At 30.2% G+C, this 15,584-nt stretch overlaps 5 protein-coding genes across 5 annotated transcripts; 3 read left to right on the forward strand and 2 right to left on the reverse strand.

Moving 5' to 3' along the window:
* Positions 1–167: 167 nt before the first annotated feature.
* Positions 168–3,000, forward strand: LOC128960951 (putative uncharacterized protein DDB_G0282133). Its single transcript, XM_054307130.1, has 2 exons — positions 168–652; positions 712–3,000. The coding sequence occupies exons 1-2, from the start codon at positions 560–562 to the stop codon at positions 2,899–2,901; spliced, it is 2,283 nt and encodes a 760-aa protein (XP_054163105.1). The 5' UTR covers positions 168–559; the 3' UTR covers positions 2,902–3,000.
* A 2,062-nt stretch (positions 3,001–5,062) lies between these two features.
* On the reverse strand, positions 5,063–9,167 carry LOC128961244 (protein nervous wreck-like). The gene is made up of 16 exons (XM_054307460.1): positions 8,779–9,167; positions 8,554–8,715; positions 8,370–8,477; positions 8,198–8,303; positions 7,991–8,111; positions 7,724–7,871; positions 7,414–7,609; positions 7,214–7,343; positions 6,962–7,145; positions 6,564–6,905; positions 6,362–6,504; positions 6,069–6,308; positions 5,884–6,015; positions 5,527–5,823; positions 5,406–5,467; positions 5,063–5,329 (listed from the first exon to the last, which is right to left on the reverse strand). Exons 1-16 carry the CDS (start codon positions 9,051–9,053, stop codon positions 5,063–5,065), a joined length of 2,913 nt encoding a protein of 970 aa, XP_054163435.1. The 5' UTR covers positions 9,054–9,167.
* Positions 9,168–9,508: 341 nt separating this feature from the next.
* LOC128961036 (trafficking protein particle complex subunit 3-like) lies at positions 9,509–10,430 on the forward strand. Its single transcript, XM_054307239.1, has 4 exons — positions 9,509–9,668; positions 9,734–9,831; positions 9,887–10,166; positions 10,226–10,430. Exons 1-4 carry the CDS (start codon positions 9,627–9,629, stop codon positions 10,343–10,345), a joined length of 540 nt encoding a protein of 179 aa, XP_054163214.1. The 5' UTR covers positions 9,509–9,626; the 3' UTR covers positions 10,346–10,430.
* A 191-nt stretch (positions 10,431–10,621) lies between these two features.
* LOC128960886 (protein phosphatase 1H-like) lies at positions 10,622–13,587 on the reverse strand. Its single transcript, XM_054307044.1, has 9 exons — positions 13,135–13,587; positions 13,025–13,080; positions 12,411–12,961; positions 11,937–12,345; positions 11,769–11,853; positions 11,570–11,688; positions 11,438–11,501; positions 11,269–11,376; positions 10,622–11,214 (listed from the first exon to the last, which is right to left on the reverse strand). The coding sequence occupies exons 1-9, from the start codon at positions 13,354–13,356 to the stop codon at positions 10,840–10,842; spliced, it is 1,989 nt and encodes a 662-aa protein (XP_054163019.1). The 5' UTR covers positions 13,357–13,587; the 3' UTR covers positions 10,622–10,839.
* A 754-nt stretch (positions 13,588–14,341) lies between these two features.
* Positions 14,342–15,426, forward strand: LOC128961245 (PI-PLC X domain-containing protein 3-like). Its single transcript, XM_054307462.1, has 2 exons — positions 14,342–14,500; positions 14,561–15,426. Exons 1-2 carry the CDS (start codon positions 14,362–14,364, stop codon positions 15,424–15,426), a joined length of 1,005 nt encoding a protein of 334 aa, XP_054163437.1. The 5' UTR covers positions 14,342–14,361.
* The last annotated feature ends 158 nt before the right edge of the window (positions 15,427–15,584 follow it).

Consider the following 15,584-nt stretch of genomic DNA (forward strand, 5'->3'; position numbering starts at 1 on the left):
AATGACGTAATTTATGTATTGTTAATATTGTTGAATGCAATAGAATGTTGATGTTATTGGTATTGGTATTAAAAAACTGCTTATATTTATAGTCAATAGAAAACATTAACAATAATATAATATATTGTAATATATTGTTGAATATGAGTGACTCAATCGCCAAACTTATAGTTACATTGAATGACTCATTGACTCAGTGCTCACAACACATGTCTGTCCTCTATAAGTACAGACACGACTCAAGTAGTAGTGACTCAACAACTGTTAGGCCATTCCTCCCGTTCCTCCCATTCCTCACCAGTTTGCCAGTCAGTCAGTCATTGAACACTTGATTATTTGGTTATATTATGTCTATGTATGTCATTAATGATCACTTGACTGGATGTCTGTCACTGCGATCGCCAACTCGGGAACCGATAGCCCAAAGATCTATTGGACAGTCAACTGTTTTTTTGACCATCTCTTCAGTTCATAACTCAAGTCGGGTGCCATCTGTGCTAAACATCAATTGCCAAACCAATTGGATCAGCCGTTAAGTCAATGAACTGATTGCCAAACAATGTTTGAGACGTTGAAAGTCCGTAAGGAAGCGCTCGAAGAGGCCATGAATAAGAAGTTGGATGAACTCAAGACATTGTGTCTTAAAGAAGGGGTTTGTAAAAGTCTAATCGATATATAAGTCTTAATTAGTGATAAATAACTAAATTTCAGGAACTGATCGGCGAATTACCGCCTGAAACACCTCTCAAAGCTCACGAACCGTTACCACAAATACAACGCCGAGTCGGCAGTGGTTTCACATTAAATGAAGGATTAATATGGAAATCAAAGACTAAAGAAGAGCAACTAATTGCCAAACTGGAGCTCGAGTACGAAATCCAAAGCAAGATCGTGGCCGCGGCCGCCAAACTGGCCAAAGATGTGACCGTCAAGAAGATTGTGCGCAAACAACGCAAACATGCGTTTCAACAATCGTTGGCCAAAATGAAAGACTTGGAATCACGTATTGTTGTGGTTAGGCGTCAAATTGCAACCTCAAAGTCAACTAAATCACGCCGTAATCAGTCATTTGATGAAACAACGACCGATGAAAATGTCAATCATTTAAACACTGGATTGCATGAGAAAAGTGTTAACAGTTTGAATAAGTTTGTTGTAACCGAAGCGTCAAACAAACAGTTAGCTATGAGAAGAAGCGCCAGTTTGTTCTCGACATCGTTTCCGTCTAAACCAAACAAACTCAACGATAATCAATCTGTTCGTCGATCACTATCRCCATCGATTACGTCAGTTGTGAACAGATCTAATCTAATTCAAAGACCGCGATCGGCGGCCGCAAAGTTTGATCCGGTCTTTGATTACGACACCGACGAGGAGTCCAATGAAGTGCTTAGAAAACTTAGCAATGATTTTAACGATTTTGAAAACAAAACAAGTGGTGAAAACAATAATAGTGACATATATTTTAATGAATCCAATATAAGATCAACTCTTGAGAACAAATATCAATCAAAAGCATTCTTAACTAATAATACCAATCAGTATAATGTTGTCACTAGTGGTGACTCATCAGCCATTAAGACTCACGACGACACTCATCTTGAATTATGTCAGACGGCTATCAATAAAAATCTTAAGGATTATCACAACTATAAAAGTTATTTGTCTCGAAGTAATAGTTTAGATAGTAATCGACGAAAAAGAATTGGAACTAAAGGATCAACTGATTCAAACTGTCAATTATATGACACTCACCACAAACACTATCACAATCACTATCCATCGTATAGAGCCATTTGGTCGGATCAGTCAGATTATGCGCCTATAAATGCATCGCCATTGTTGACATCTATACCACAAACCAATAATAAGACCTCTAATTATATCACACAAAAAGCCAATCAAAATGATTATCTTATGACAACTAATTCTTATACGAGTTCACCAATTATGTCAATCGATACCATAGATAAAGCATTCGTATCGACACAAACTCTAAGAAATTCGTCAGATATTGAAGAATCAATTGCTGTGAGAAACGAAAAGTCAATTCAAAGAAGTCAGACAACAAACGTATTACAAATGAAAGATTCGATGACAGGAAAACATTTGCAAATTTCCAATAATTTCTATTCATTGTCACAACCGATGACATCGACACCAAAAGCACTAAATCCTTGGTGTGAGACATCACTGGACTTTGTTTTGCCGACAAAAAGTGATTCAAAACCAAAGGAAAATAATTATATGAAACCAATTAATAGGTTGATTGAAGATATTAGTACTTCAAATAACGAGTTAACCAAAGAGTTATATATCAATGTTACGAATGCATCTAATATGACATCTTCACCGACATCACTAACATCATCACCACAATTGATGCAATCGTTTAACTTATCATCATTGACACCATCTATACAATCACAAGACAGTTATCTAAACAATGATACAAATAAATGTATAGAAACTAAAAAAACAATAAYTATCGATAAATTGATATCAAAACCGAAAGTAATACCGATGTCACCAAATATCCGGTCGGGTAAAGGTGTAGAAGTGACTGTAGTGAGTGTCGGACACTTCCAGCCCTATTGGGAGGAAGAGAAGCCATTCGAATTGGAAGACTTCTACAAATACAGTCAAAAACATAGAAATAGCAACCAATTGGTACCACAAATAGTCCACAACTGCGACAATGATATCAATAATTACAATAATAATAAAATCAACGAAATTAATGAAACGAAACATTCAGATGAAACTCATAATTCATTGACTGATAATCTGATTAAAAATGATTCGTCTTCTAGTAGTATGTCTTCGGATAAGAAGTTTGTATGGTTTGAACAACAGATTGACAGTAAAGACCACAGCAATGGAAATGCAACTATTGTTTAGTTTTTATACAAATATACTCTTTTATATTATATTTAATAATTAGTGCCATTAATTACATGTAATATCATATAATATAAATGTAAAAATAATAAAAACAATTAGTTTGTCCCCAATTAAAATGTAATAGTCATGCAATTATTTTATTAATTTTAAAACAATGATAAGTAATTTGAATGATTGCCTAATTTGTTTTAAGCACTACTTAACCTAATGTAACAAAACTCCAGAACCAATAACACWCGYCTAAACTCTTAAGAAATTTTAAATTTATATCAAGATATAACACAAGATAATATTTCTGTTTGTCTGTATGACACCTTTCTTCAACAACCATATTTTAATTCAAATCTAAAGCTGTATTGTTAATTTTCAATTTTTATTCAAAGCAATGTTATTTCTATGGAAAATTTTAAATTTTTATAAAGCTCARGTAGGTTTTAGGGACAGGTAGACAGGTGTTGTGTAATTACACTTTGCTATATTATATGAGTCACAGGGCACCGGGAGGGAAGCTACCTGTGCTAAATTTTTGTAAAATTTTCTCAAATGCAAAAATTTTCAATTTATGTTAAAATTTTCAATTTATGTTAAAATTTTCAATTTATGTTAAAATTTTCAATTTTTATTTAAAGCAATGCTATTTCTATGGGAAATTTTAAATGTTTATTGAGCACTGGTAGATTTTAGGGACAGGTAGGCAGGTGTAGTGTAATTACACTTTGCTATATTGTGTGAGTTTAGGGCACCGGGAGGTAAGCTACCTGTGCTAAATTTTTGTAATTTTTTTTCAAATGCAATTTTTTTTCGCAAAAATTATTAAATTTACAATTTTTATTAAAATTATTTAAATATATACTAGTTTACCCGAGCAAAATGTATAGCCGTGCAATTCTTTTACTAATTTAAAATTATTCATCATAAGTAAATTGAATGAGACTTAATTATTAAAAAATTATTAAAATGTTTTGAATCTATCCATTGAATTATAGAATAAATTGAAACTAAATATTAAAATATAAAAATAATTAAAACAATTATAATATTAAAATTATTAAAATGTTTTGAATCTATCCATTGAATTATAGAATAAATTGAAACTAAATATTAAAATATAAAAATAATTAAAACAATTATAATATTAAAATTATTAAAATGTTTTGAATCTATACATTGAGTTATTATAGAATAAATTGAAACTAAATATTAAAATATAAAAATTACTAAAACAATTATAATATTAAAATTATTAAAATATTTTGGAAGTATATTTAAAGATAGGTTCTGCAGTTTTGTTAGATTAGGTTCCGATATGAATGTTAAACTAAAATGTCTCCAGTAATTAATATTATATATTTTAAATCATAACATTTATTTTATACTGTTATACAAATTAATATAATTTAAAATTATAACATTTTTATCGTTTATTGTGTAACATTGGGTTATAGATTTCATTTTAGTTAATATTATTATAACAACATAAGTATTTTAATACTTTATATCTAATTATTTACTACTTTTTGCAATTACATTAATAATTATTATATTGAAAATAACATATATAAAGGTTTTAAATTATATATATATATATATATAAGAGTCTTCTATATAAGATTACAATTTTTTGCATTTTATTAATATTTAATATTTTAGTCATATATTGTTGAGCAGTTGGTAAACACTGAGATATAAAATACTAATATTTTTATTAACATTATATAAAGATTTTATTATTTAGATTAATAAAGATTTGCCGGTAAATTCATGTATTAATTATAAATTTCATAAATACAATAAAATAAGACTAAATTATTTAAATAAAACATAAATCTTGATATTTTAATATAGAATTATTAATATTTTAGTTTATTTGATTTGATTTCTATTTTAATAATTTTCTAAATTATTAGAATATGTGAATAACTTTTCTATATATGATTTGATAAATTGTAATCCCAGAGCTGTGCAACAATACATAACATATTATTATCGTATCGTAATTGTTAGAAACAATTAAATTTTTATTTTAATCATTTATCTCTTTTATATACATATATTCTTTAAAACCTTTCGTTCACTATTTTAATCAATGATTTTATGTGTCTATTATGACTTAACACTATATTTAACTCAAATTTAATACTGAAATCAAATCTATTGTTTATTTGTTGTCTTCTTCATCTAAATAATCTGAGTCTTCATTGCAATAATTTTGATGATTCACTTCATTATTAAGAGTGATATTATAATCATTGATATCATGATTGTATTGATTGGCCGCTTGTATTGCTTCCATAGTTATTGCTTCTGATATCTCTCCGGCGGTCACTTCAATGGCCTCTACATTAACTACAGCTCTATCTATGGCTACAATTGATGTCTGTTCTTCACTTTCATCCGAATTATTGTCAAAATTGTCATCATTTGTCTGAAAAAATATTTACATTTTATAGATTATACGATAACTTAAAAATTTAAATTCAATTATTTATAACATTTCTCACATCTATTTGAATATCATTGTCTTCATCTTCGGCGTCGTAATCAATATTGGGTCCACACGTTTCTGTGTTATATTACTCGTTATATAAAATTAAATAACTATTAAATTAAAATCAATCAAACCTTCAATAATCCTAGGAATGGGTTTTTCTAAAATAAATTCTGTATTAACATTGATCTCAACATTGTCTTCATTTGCTTCTTCTTGAAGTTCTTCATTCAATTCAGTTATATTCTCTTCGTTTTCTTCTATTTTATCTCCAAGTGATGGTTTCGACTCGACATCAGGAGTCGGTTGAATAATAACTACTTGATGTGGTGTGAGATAAGCTGGTTTCGGGGGTGCAAATGAAGGCGGAGGGGCTAATGGTGTTGTCGGCGAACCAATTGAAACATCAGATTCGCCACTTTCTCCTGATTCTGTGATTTGCAATCATTAATAAAATAAATATTAAATTTTTAGTTTAAATACACAAATACCAGCAAAAGCTCCCGAATCACGGTCTTCATTAAGTTCTTCGACGAGCATCGATGGAAAGTGTCCGATAATGCCGTCCTTTTCAGCCGTCCACCAGCCGTCTTCAGATTTGCTTAAGAGTTTCAGTATATCACCTAAAATGCAAGAATTAGTAAAAAAACATCTAAAATCATACAATCAATTAAACCTTCACTGAATGACATCTCTTCTTCAGAAGTGGCGGTATATCCATAAATAGCTTTTACAAAACTATCTGCAGATTGAGTTCTTTGTGTGGCATCGGTTGACAATTGAAGTTCATTTGTAGATTCAATAACTATATCATTATTATCATTAATAACTTCAATTGGTTCAGTAGATGGCATCAACTCTTGAGGTGCGTCACCGATTGGCATCAAATAGGCGGCCGGAACATAACCAACCATATCTGTTATACAATTAAAGTAAATTAAAATAATACAAATGCATGTCTTGTCATACATCTATCATTCTGTCCATTAACCCAATCATTATCTATTGCTTCCAAAACAATAATATTTTCGTTCTCCACAAAACTCAACTCGTCCTGAGTCTGAGCTTCGTATTGATATAATGTCTGACATGTTTTGCCCACAAGTAATGGTCTGTTTTAATCAATTTTTAAATATAATTATAACTTTTAATAATTAAATAATACAAATACCCCTCAAGTGGTGTGTAATCATATGAAGCATTGTATTGCTTATTGGATTCATCAACAGTTTCTACATTATTATCATAATCTTCATTAACCTCTTGAGCCGGTGGCTCATCTTCCCAAGCGGGTTGTGTCGGATCATAATCAGTCCATCCCTGTGACTGTTGCGCATCAAAAGAAGATGTACTATATTTTTGTTGATCAGATGAAGTGCTGTATTTGTATTCACGATCTGGTGATTCCAATTGGTCTGAACTCGAAGACTCAGGACGACCTGATCGGCCTGATGTCAGATCTGGTTCTGGTGTTTGATAATGATCTGTATCTGTTTGCTGATCATCCGAACGACTGATATAATACTTAAGAGTTAGAAAAAAAATAAAGAATTTAAATGTTTTGCTTACTTTCCATCGAGTGATGAAATGCGTCCGCCATCGCTATAAGTGCTTATATTAGTACTTCTGAGACTAGGAGTTCTGCTCAATGGAACTCCAATACCAATGTCCACATCCAATGATAATGACTGTTGTTTAACTTCAGTAGTTACCTGTGCCTCAAAACTTTCGTAGTCTTCAATTTCAAGTCCAGCTTATAATAGACAAGTTAGCAATAATACGGTAATAAATTATTTATTAAATAAAAAATAATTAAAATACCATTTTTAATGATATCAAGTCTAGCTTTGGCTTTAAGTTTACTAATTTCACATTTTCTGATCTGTTGTTTAATATCATCGATACGATTCTCAATGTCCACTGGATTGCTCTGATTCGGTACTTCAACAGTCTGTTAAATATTCAAATATATCATATAATGTCTAAACAAGTCATTACCAGTAAATAAATACAACTAATACCTTATGTCCCTCAGCTAACAGTGATTGACACTTAATTAGTTGTTGTGAAAGTCGATTCAAATTTCGACAATCTTTTGAAAACCAAGTAAACCATTTCTGGACTTCATTTCTCAATGCAATGTCTGCGTTGTAATCCAAAGATATGATGTCTATGTTATCGTTATCGCATCGCTCAAAGTCATACACCAATAATTCACTGAATTTATCAATAAATTTAATTATCATTTTTCAATAAATATACCGCAATTTAGTAAAATAAAATCAAAATTTGAAAATAAATATAAAATAATTATAGAAAGAGATTAATGACCGCAAACACGCAGATTGTTGTTCAGCCATAAAGGCTTTGTTAGTAAAATCAGCAGAAGAAGAGTTAATCAGACGGTAAGCTTTATCTAAAGACTCGTTTGTTAGTTGAATGGCATTTATTTCGCTTTCAAGCAATGATAACATAAATCCTAATATTCATTATATTAAAATTTAAAGGAAAAGCATTGATATAGTTTAAGACAGATAGTGTTAACATAATTACAGTAAAAACATTAAGAAAAATAGTTATTTAGAAATATTGCCAAACCTTTGCATTTGTCGAGAACAGTGTCGTCAATGTTAACAATAAGTTGTGGCAAATCAAGTGAATAATAATGATCTAAATGTGCATTTCCTGCGGCCAATGCCATCAAGTAATCGTTTCGAGCCTTTAATACAATACAATCATTTTAATGTATAATTAAAATATAGATAAAAACATGTATTCAATTAAAATTAAATTGTTTATAAATACCTGAGTTGACTGTATATCTGATGCTTCCCTTTGTGCGGAACACTTATCTTTCTTTGTCTGCAATTTACTCAATGATGAAAATATACCGGATTTTTGTTTCTTAATTCTGGTAAATAATAAAAATAATAATAAAAATAGTAATAATAAAAACCAAAACAAATGCAATCAATACTTTTCATCCTTATCTCTGGCCTGTTTAGCCATGTGTTCGTCTTCGAAGTACAGTTTACGTGTTTTGTCAATCTCTGCAACTGATGTCAACACTTCTTCGTGCATTTTTCTGATATTCAAAAATAACATTAATGTATAACTAAAACATTATAATTTAATTTTTTAAAAATTGTTTAAATAATTACTTCAAGTGTTGATCAATAGATTTTTTAGCGATTTGTACTTTTCTGGTCTTAATTTGCTTCAATAGGTCGCAGATTTGTGTCAACTGATCAAATTGTGCCAAACGATTCTTCGACGACTTGTCCAACTCTTCCAGATATGTTTTCCACGAAGTATATAGAGATCTAATTAAACAAAACAATTATATAAATATATACTTAAAATACTTCAAGAGGTGTATGTATTACATGGTTTGTGAGTCATTCTCTGCCTCGAGTGTCGGATACTTCCTATTTGACTGACTGTTCACTAATTTAATCATTTGATTGCAATAATCTTTTTCAATGTTAGACTTGGTTTTGATGAAACTTCTGAGATCATCAACAATGTCGACATCGATGTTGTGTTTGTTCTGCAGTCGTGATGTCTGTTCTGCGAGCGTTGACTTCGCTGTCGATACCAAACCTGACTTTCCATAAACAGATCCAACTCTTATAGGCGATGATTGAGCTGAAGACGACATTATCTCTTAAGATGTCTTAAATGAGTTATTATTTTATTTCATAATTGAATCCAATGATAATCTTAAGCAATAATATCAATCAAATCAATGGTATAAATGAATGTCAATTGTATTCAATTGTATTCAACAACTAATGTATTAAATGTTAAATATTTTTGTTATTTATTGATATTTCATACAAATTCTCAACAAAACAATCACTCAATTCTATAGACCTTCACTTGAATCGGTAGAGATGTTTGTTAACTATACTAAAATTATATTTAAAATTAAATAAAAAGCCAATTAAAAAATTATGATAATTGTTTATAAATATAATAGCAAGGTTGTATTTAATAATTACAATTAAATTACAATTAAATGGTCATAACATAACTTTCATTTGATTAAACATTAATTAGTACTTTATTTTTAACTAAAAATCAATCAATGAATTACCGCAAACACCTATAGTTGTATTGCATAAAGTATATGAAAAGAGTATTGAATTGATATTAATATTGATTAGTGTTTTGGATATCAAATGATTGTCTAATTGTTTACTAATTGATTGAATGACTGGTAAGTGAAGTGATGTCCAGACAGACACCGAAAGCATCGGAGCCCAAGAAAGTGGTCAGACATGACATTTGCTATTTGTGGTCAATCTTTGATTAATTATTAGTCATTTATTTATACAGAGCTGTGATTTATTTACACTGACTTATGGATCACTTGTGGCACAACTTATCAAAGATTATGATAATGCAGAAGAAGTTAATAAACAATTGGACCGAATGTATGACATGTCTTACACGAAGTATTTAATTATATTATATTTATTATGTATTCAGGGGTTATAATATTGGTTTGAGATTAGTTGAAGATTTCTTAGCGAAAACCAATTCGGGTCGTTGTCATGACATGAAAGAGACGGCCGATAAGATTCAGTCGGCTTTCAAAATGTATTTAGGAATCAGTCCATCGGTGGCCAACTGGTCGGCAGCTAATGACGAGTTCTCATTGCTTATAGACAACAATCCTCTCACTGAATACGTTGAACTGCCCGACCATTTGGCTCAACTCAAGTACTCTAATCTATTGATGGGTGTTATTAGAGGTGCACTAGAAATGGTCAGTCTATATGTAATTATAATTTAGTTTATTTACTAAACCATTTGTATGACCTATAGGTGCAAATTGAAGTGCAGGTGTGGTTCGTTCAGGACTCTCTCAAAGGTGACTCCACTACTGAATTAAGAATCAAATTTATTCGTAAATTAGAGGACGCCTTACCCGCCGGTGAAGACTAACTGTCCACTAATTCAAGTTTTTATTTTGTACTAAAATTTATTTTAAAATATATTAAATTCGTTAAATTGGTTCGGTTTATAATATCACTCAAATAAATCATTCTTTTGTTAATTTAAAAATACATTAAAAATTATATTTATCAATATTTTTAAATAAAAATATTTCAAACATCGTTGAAACATATAAAAAATGTTTGAAAAATAATGAACAAAAAAATAAATATTGAATAATACATTAAACAACATAATTATAAACATATTTGAGGAAATTACCGGTAATTTTATTTATCATTTAAACATTTTAATGAATCTCTGATTGACTGATTGTTAATAAAATACCGGTATTTTGATTGCAAATAATTTTTCTTAGAGTTAGTCGTCTCAAATAAAGCAAATGTATCACACAATCATAATAATATGTTATACAGTATGATGTGATATAAATATGATACAAAATTTGAGTTTAAAATAATTTACCAGTAATTGCTTTATAATTATCGATCACTGAATGGTTTTTCTAATACCACATTTCGGGCGGACTTCCAATTAATATATTCATCAATATATGGTTTCAATGGAATGACAAAAACACTGATGTCATCAATGGTAGCTGTCTTGTTGTCGACAGTCTTCCACCCCTTTCCACTTTCGCGCGACTTTCCTCTGGAATGCATCACTAAGTCTTGTGCGGCGGAAATGTAGCGATATTTGTATCGTTGGACATCATTAGCTGGGAAGACATCTAATGATTTGTTGATGACATCAGCTGCCACTTCATTGGTAGTAATGTCCCACAACCCGTCGGTGCCAATAACTAAAACGTCGGCATCTGTTAACTTGTTATCGTTTTCCAAGTCATATATGCGAACCTTTTAGCAAATAATTTAAAATTAAAAATAATATCAATTCAATTATTTAATTACCTCCGGTTGTGGCGTCAAAAATGGTTTAATATCGACGTCACTGTTTTGAGCTTTCAATTCGTGATCACCAAAACCACGGGTAACACCTATTGTTGCCAAAACTCGACTCTAATGCATATATTAATAACATTTTTGAAAATTGACTGAATATTGATTTTTGTTTGCAAACCCTTTTTCCTTCGCCATAAATAAGTGGGAATTTAAGGTCTTCGATAGTAATTGTTTTATATGACCTGATAGTAGATATGTTTTATTTACCGTTAATACTAAATATTAATAAATAAATAATAATAAATCATACCATCCGGACATAAAGGCATCCCTGTATAACAATTTTTTGCCCAAATCTCTTCTCGCCGGTCGGCGAACAAACTCCAAATGTGTAAAATCATTGCCTAATAGTTCTGGTTTCAAAAGACCCTATAATTATAGGACAGTAATGAAAATCAATAGTTTATCAACAAATCAATCAGTAGAAAAATTTCTTAATAAATACAAACCAAATATTTGATTCTTTCTCTCTCTGATTCCGGTGTAAAATCAAAAGACATGGGAACCACATCTTTACCCTTACATATAATTGCTCTACAATTACGTATAAATAATAATATGTTTAATGTATTATTTTACTGTATAATATACCATAAAATTTAATCCAATATAAATACCTGCTATCACCGGCATTAGCCACATAAAGTTTGCCCAAAATAAAAACGCCTACACATGCCGTACACCCTCCAGACATACGATAAACTCGTTTATCGCGAGCAATAATATTATCCATTTGCCAAAAGGCAGACTCCAGTGCACCGGTTATCAGATTGTCAACTGTTATCCATTTTTCAGTTGACGGATGAAATAGTAAAGCAATRTTTTCTTTATTCAAATGGTTATCCTGATTGATGACAACACTTCCATTCAATTGTTTTGCTTCCGATTCACTTTCATTAATTCCTTTTACACATAAATTTTTATCATTTGTTATACCAAACTTTATTAAGAGATCAGCAATTGATTGAAGTTTTTCTTCAATTATTTTATGTAATGTATTGGAAACGGCTACCGCAACTCCAGATCCTTAGTATAAAAATATCATATTATGAATACTGTTGTACAAAACTTTTAAGTACTTTATGACTGACCTGCGTGTCCATCAAAAACTGCAAAGTAAAGCCATGGAAGCGATTCTTCTCTTATAGACTTCTGAGTTTTTTGAGGTGATGTTTCTGGTGTCGCATAAGCAGATTCAATGGTATCGCTTATTGCTTCTGCTAAACGCTCTTCTATAGGAATGGGAATTGAAGGAGACATCAAATCATCGACACTAGGATTTGTTGTCGACTCGTTTAGAGGCAGTGTTTGGGGATCAGCTGTAACGGCGGTTTGGTCTTTGTTGTCACTAACTTGATCTGAAATGTCATTGCCATTAAAGGCTTTAACTTCTTTGCCATCACTTATATTACTATCACTTATGTCTTTAGATTTTTCATTGGCTTCGTTAGCTTTTGATATAGTTTTCTGATGGGTATTTCGTTTATTACCAATAGGTATTTGATGCGGATGTCCGGGAACTGTTGACATCATATCAGACACTTTATTGGCTATCATCTCATCCGAGACGACGGCTTTAAGTGTTCCTCTATATACAGCCGCGTGATCTTCATTGCGGACACTTTTACCCGCATTTATCGTCCTGTCGTAAAGTACCGGTAAATTATTTTTTCAATAACTATTACATAATTAATTAATCACTTACTCAGCATATCCTGCATTGAATGGCAATCTTGAGATATCTCGGGGAACAATAATTGGCTATAAATGAGACTTAAATTAATAATCAAATAAATGTCAATTAATAACACAAACCCTCATTATATGGTCGGCCGAGACCTGGATTTCATCGTCGGTTTGAAGCAACAGAAATTCAGGTCTCGTATACCTAAACTTAAGCGGTGGTCCCGATGTATGACCCGATTGGCTGCTATGATGACTGACCACATGTGCATCGCCCGCACCGTTGGCCAAACCACTATTTGGCTCCAAATTGTTGATCACATTGTTTATCGCACTTTTAAATCGGTTAAACATAACGTTTCAATTCAATTATAATTAAATCATAAATAACTTTTGAAAAAACTATTAAAAATCAAGTTTAGTGAGAAAACAGACTTAAAAAGTAATAAATGCTAAATATATCGATTGATTTTCAATTGCCATTCAATTAATTGATATTTATTTACATCAAAATACCCATACATTCAAAGCTAATGCTAACATATTTAGCAATCAATTCAATGTTTGCTTTATTTGACAAAAAACATAAACAAATGACAATTAATGCGATGACGTCATCACATATAGAGTCCACTAATTTGTAAACACCTATACATGCAATTGATTTTAATTTTAGTCACATATTTGTTATTTAACTAATTATAATAACAAATGATATAATTTATAAATGTTTTATAAATTAAAATACATTTAATATTAAGTAAAGTTATAATTTAGTTATAAGCTATTTGTTATTATAATTCTATCTAATACTGTGTTAATATTATAGAGTAAATGTAAAATAYTATAATACTGTATAATACTGTATAATATTGTATAACAGTAAACACCTCTATTGGTTTAAATAGGCGTTAACTTAAGTAATTGAAATAATTTGTATAATATGTTAATAATTATAACGTAATGTAATGTTATTTGAATTAATGAATTAGTATTTAATAGACAATTATGTGAATAATATAATGATTTAAGTAATTAAATGTCATTTTAAAGACTCATTCAATGATTTAGTGAGTCATTGACCGCACATATGATTACATATATTGACTAATCATATGATAAATAATAATATTTTCAACACTACTGTACAATACATTACAGTATTATTTATATCTATTTTTAATGTTTAACTAATAAATAAATAATAAAAAGTTTTTATTGAAAACTCTAGTCTTTTATAAAAGTTTAAAATGATTTTAATTAGTAAATTGATTAACCATTTAATTAACAATTGTTTAATTTTATAATTATTTTGTGATAATTATTATAATAATGTCTATAAGTAATGAAAAGAAAGGTATGATTGATAATGATTTGAATGAACAGAGAGTCGTCTTATTAGACATCAAGAAGTCTGTTCCCAAAGAGTTAAACAATTGGATGACAAACATATCAACAAAATTACAAGACATTGCTATTTGGAAACTAACCATTCCTGGTGTGACAATGCCTTWAATTTTTATTATTTGATAACTAATGTAATTATTACTGATAACAGGTTCACACGATTCTGGTAGTTATGGTCTGGACATAGATCTCGGCATTAGTCCCGATCGACCCGATCTCGAGAACTCATTTTGGGTTAACTTATGTAAATGTTTTTCATTGCCGACAATACATCGGTGGACTAAAACACAGACACTGGATGTGACCAATCAATTGTTGGCCGGTATTCGTTATATCGATTTGAGGATYGCATCCAAAGTAGACGATAATAACTATTATTTTTGTCACGGCTTATATGGACCACAAGTAGACAATATTTTACAAGAAATCAATGCATTCCTTGAGATGAATCCACAGGAAATTGTTTTTATTGATTTCCAACACTTCTATAAACTTTCAGATGAAGATCACAAACAATTGATTGGAAAAATAATGTCAATATTTGATCATAAATTAGTTCCATACAGTTCACAGACAATGATGGATAAAATAACATTAAAATATTTATGGCAGAGAAGACAACAGGTCTTTGTTTATTATCGCAATGAAAGCGCTCGTATGGAAGCACCGACTCTATGGCCATCTCGATGTTTACCGAACCCGTGGGCCAATACAATGAGTAGAGAAAAACTAACAAAATTTTTGGACTTTCATATCGCTGACAGACCTCTTAATAATATGTATGTAACGCAAGCAATACTGACTCCCAGTAATAGTTACGTTGGACTACACTTCTTCTCGTCGCTGGAAACAGATTTGGCTGACATTTGCAACATTAGGATCAATGAGTGGATGAATGGTAAGAGTGCCGGTGCTAAGGGTCCTAATATAGTAATGTCTGACTTTATTGAGTGGTCTAACTATGAAATACCATTAAATACCGTTAAAATGAATGAAACACTTATTTTAAATAAATAATTCAATTACAATACAATACTACAAATGTTTTTTTTTAATGTTTACCGTACTATAAAAAACTCTTAAAATTATAGTTGAAATATAGWAAGACTTGTAATAAGTTAATAATAACACACAATATTTGATTTTATTATAAGGAAAATAAAAAATAGTAAATA

This window comes from Oppia nitens, unplaced genomic scaffold (genome assembly GCF_028296485.1).
Source record: "Oppia nitens isolate AA-2021 unplaced genomic scaffold, nextdenovo-longstitch-racon4-pilon3 scaffold5_pilon_pilon_pilon, whole genome shotgun sequence".
Classification (NCBI taxonomy): domain Eukaryota; kingdom Metazoa; phylum Arthropoda; class Arachnida; order Sarcoptiformes; family Oppiidae; genus Oppia; species Oppia nitens.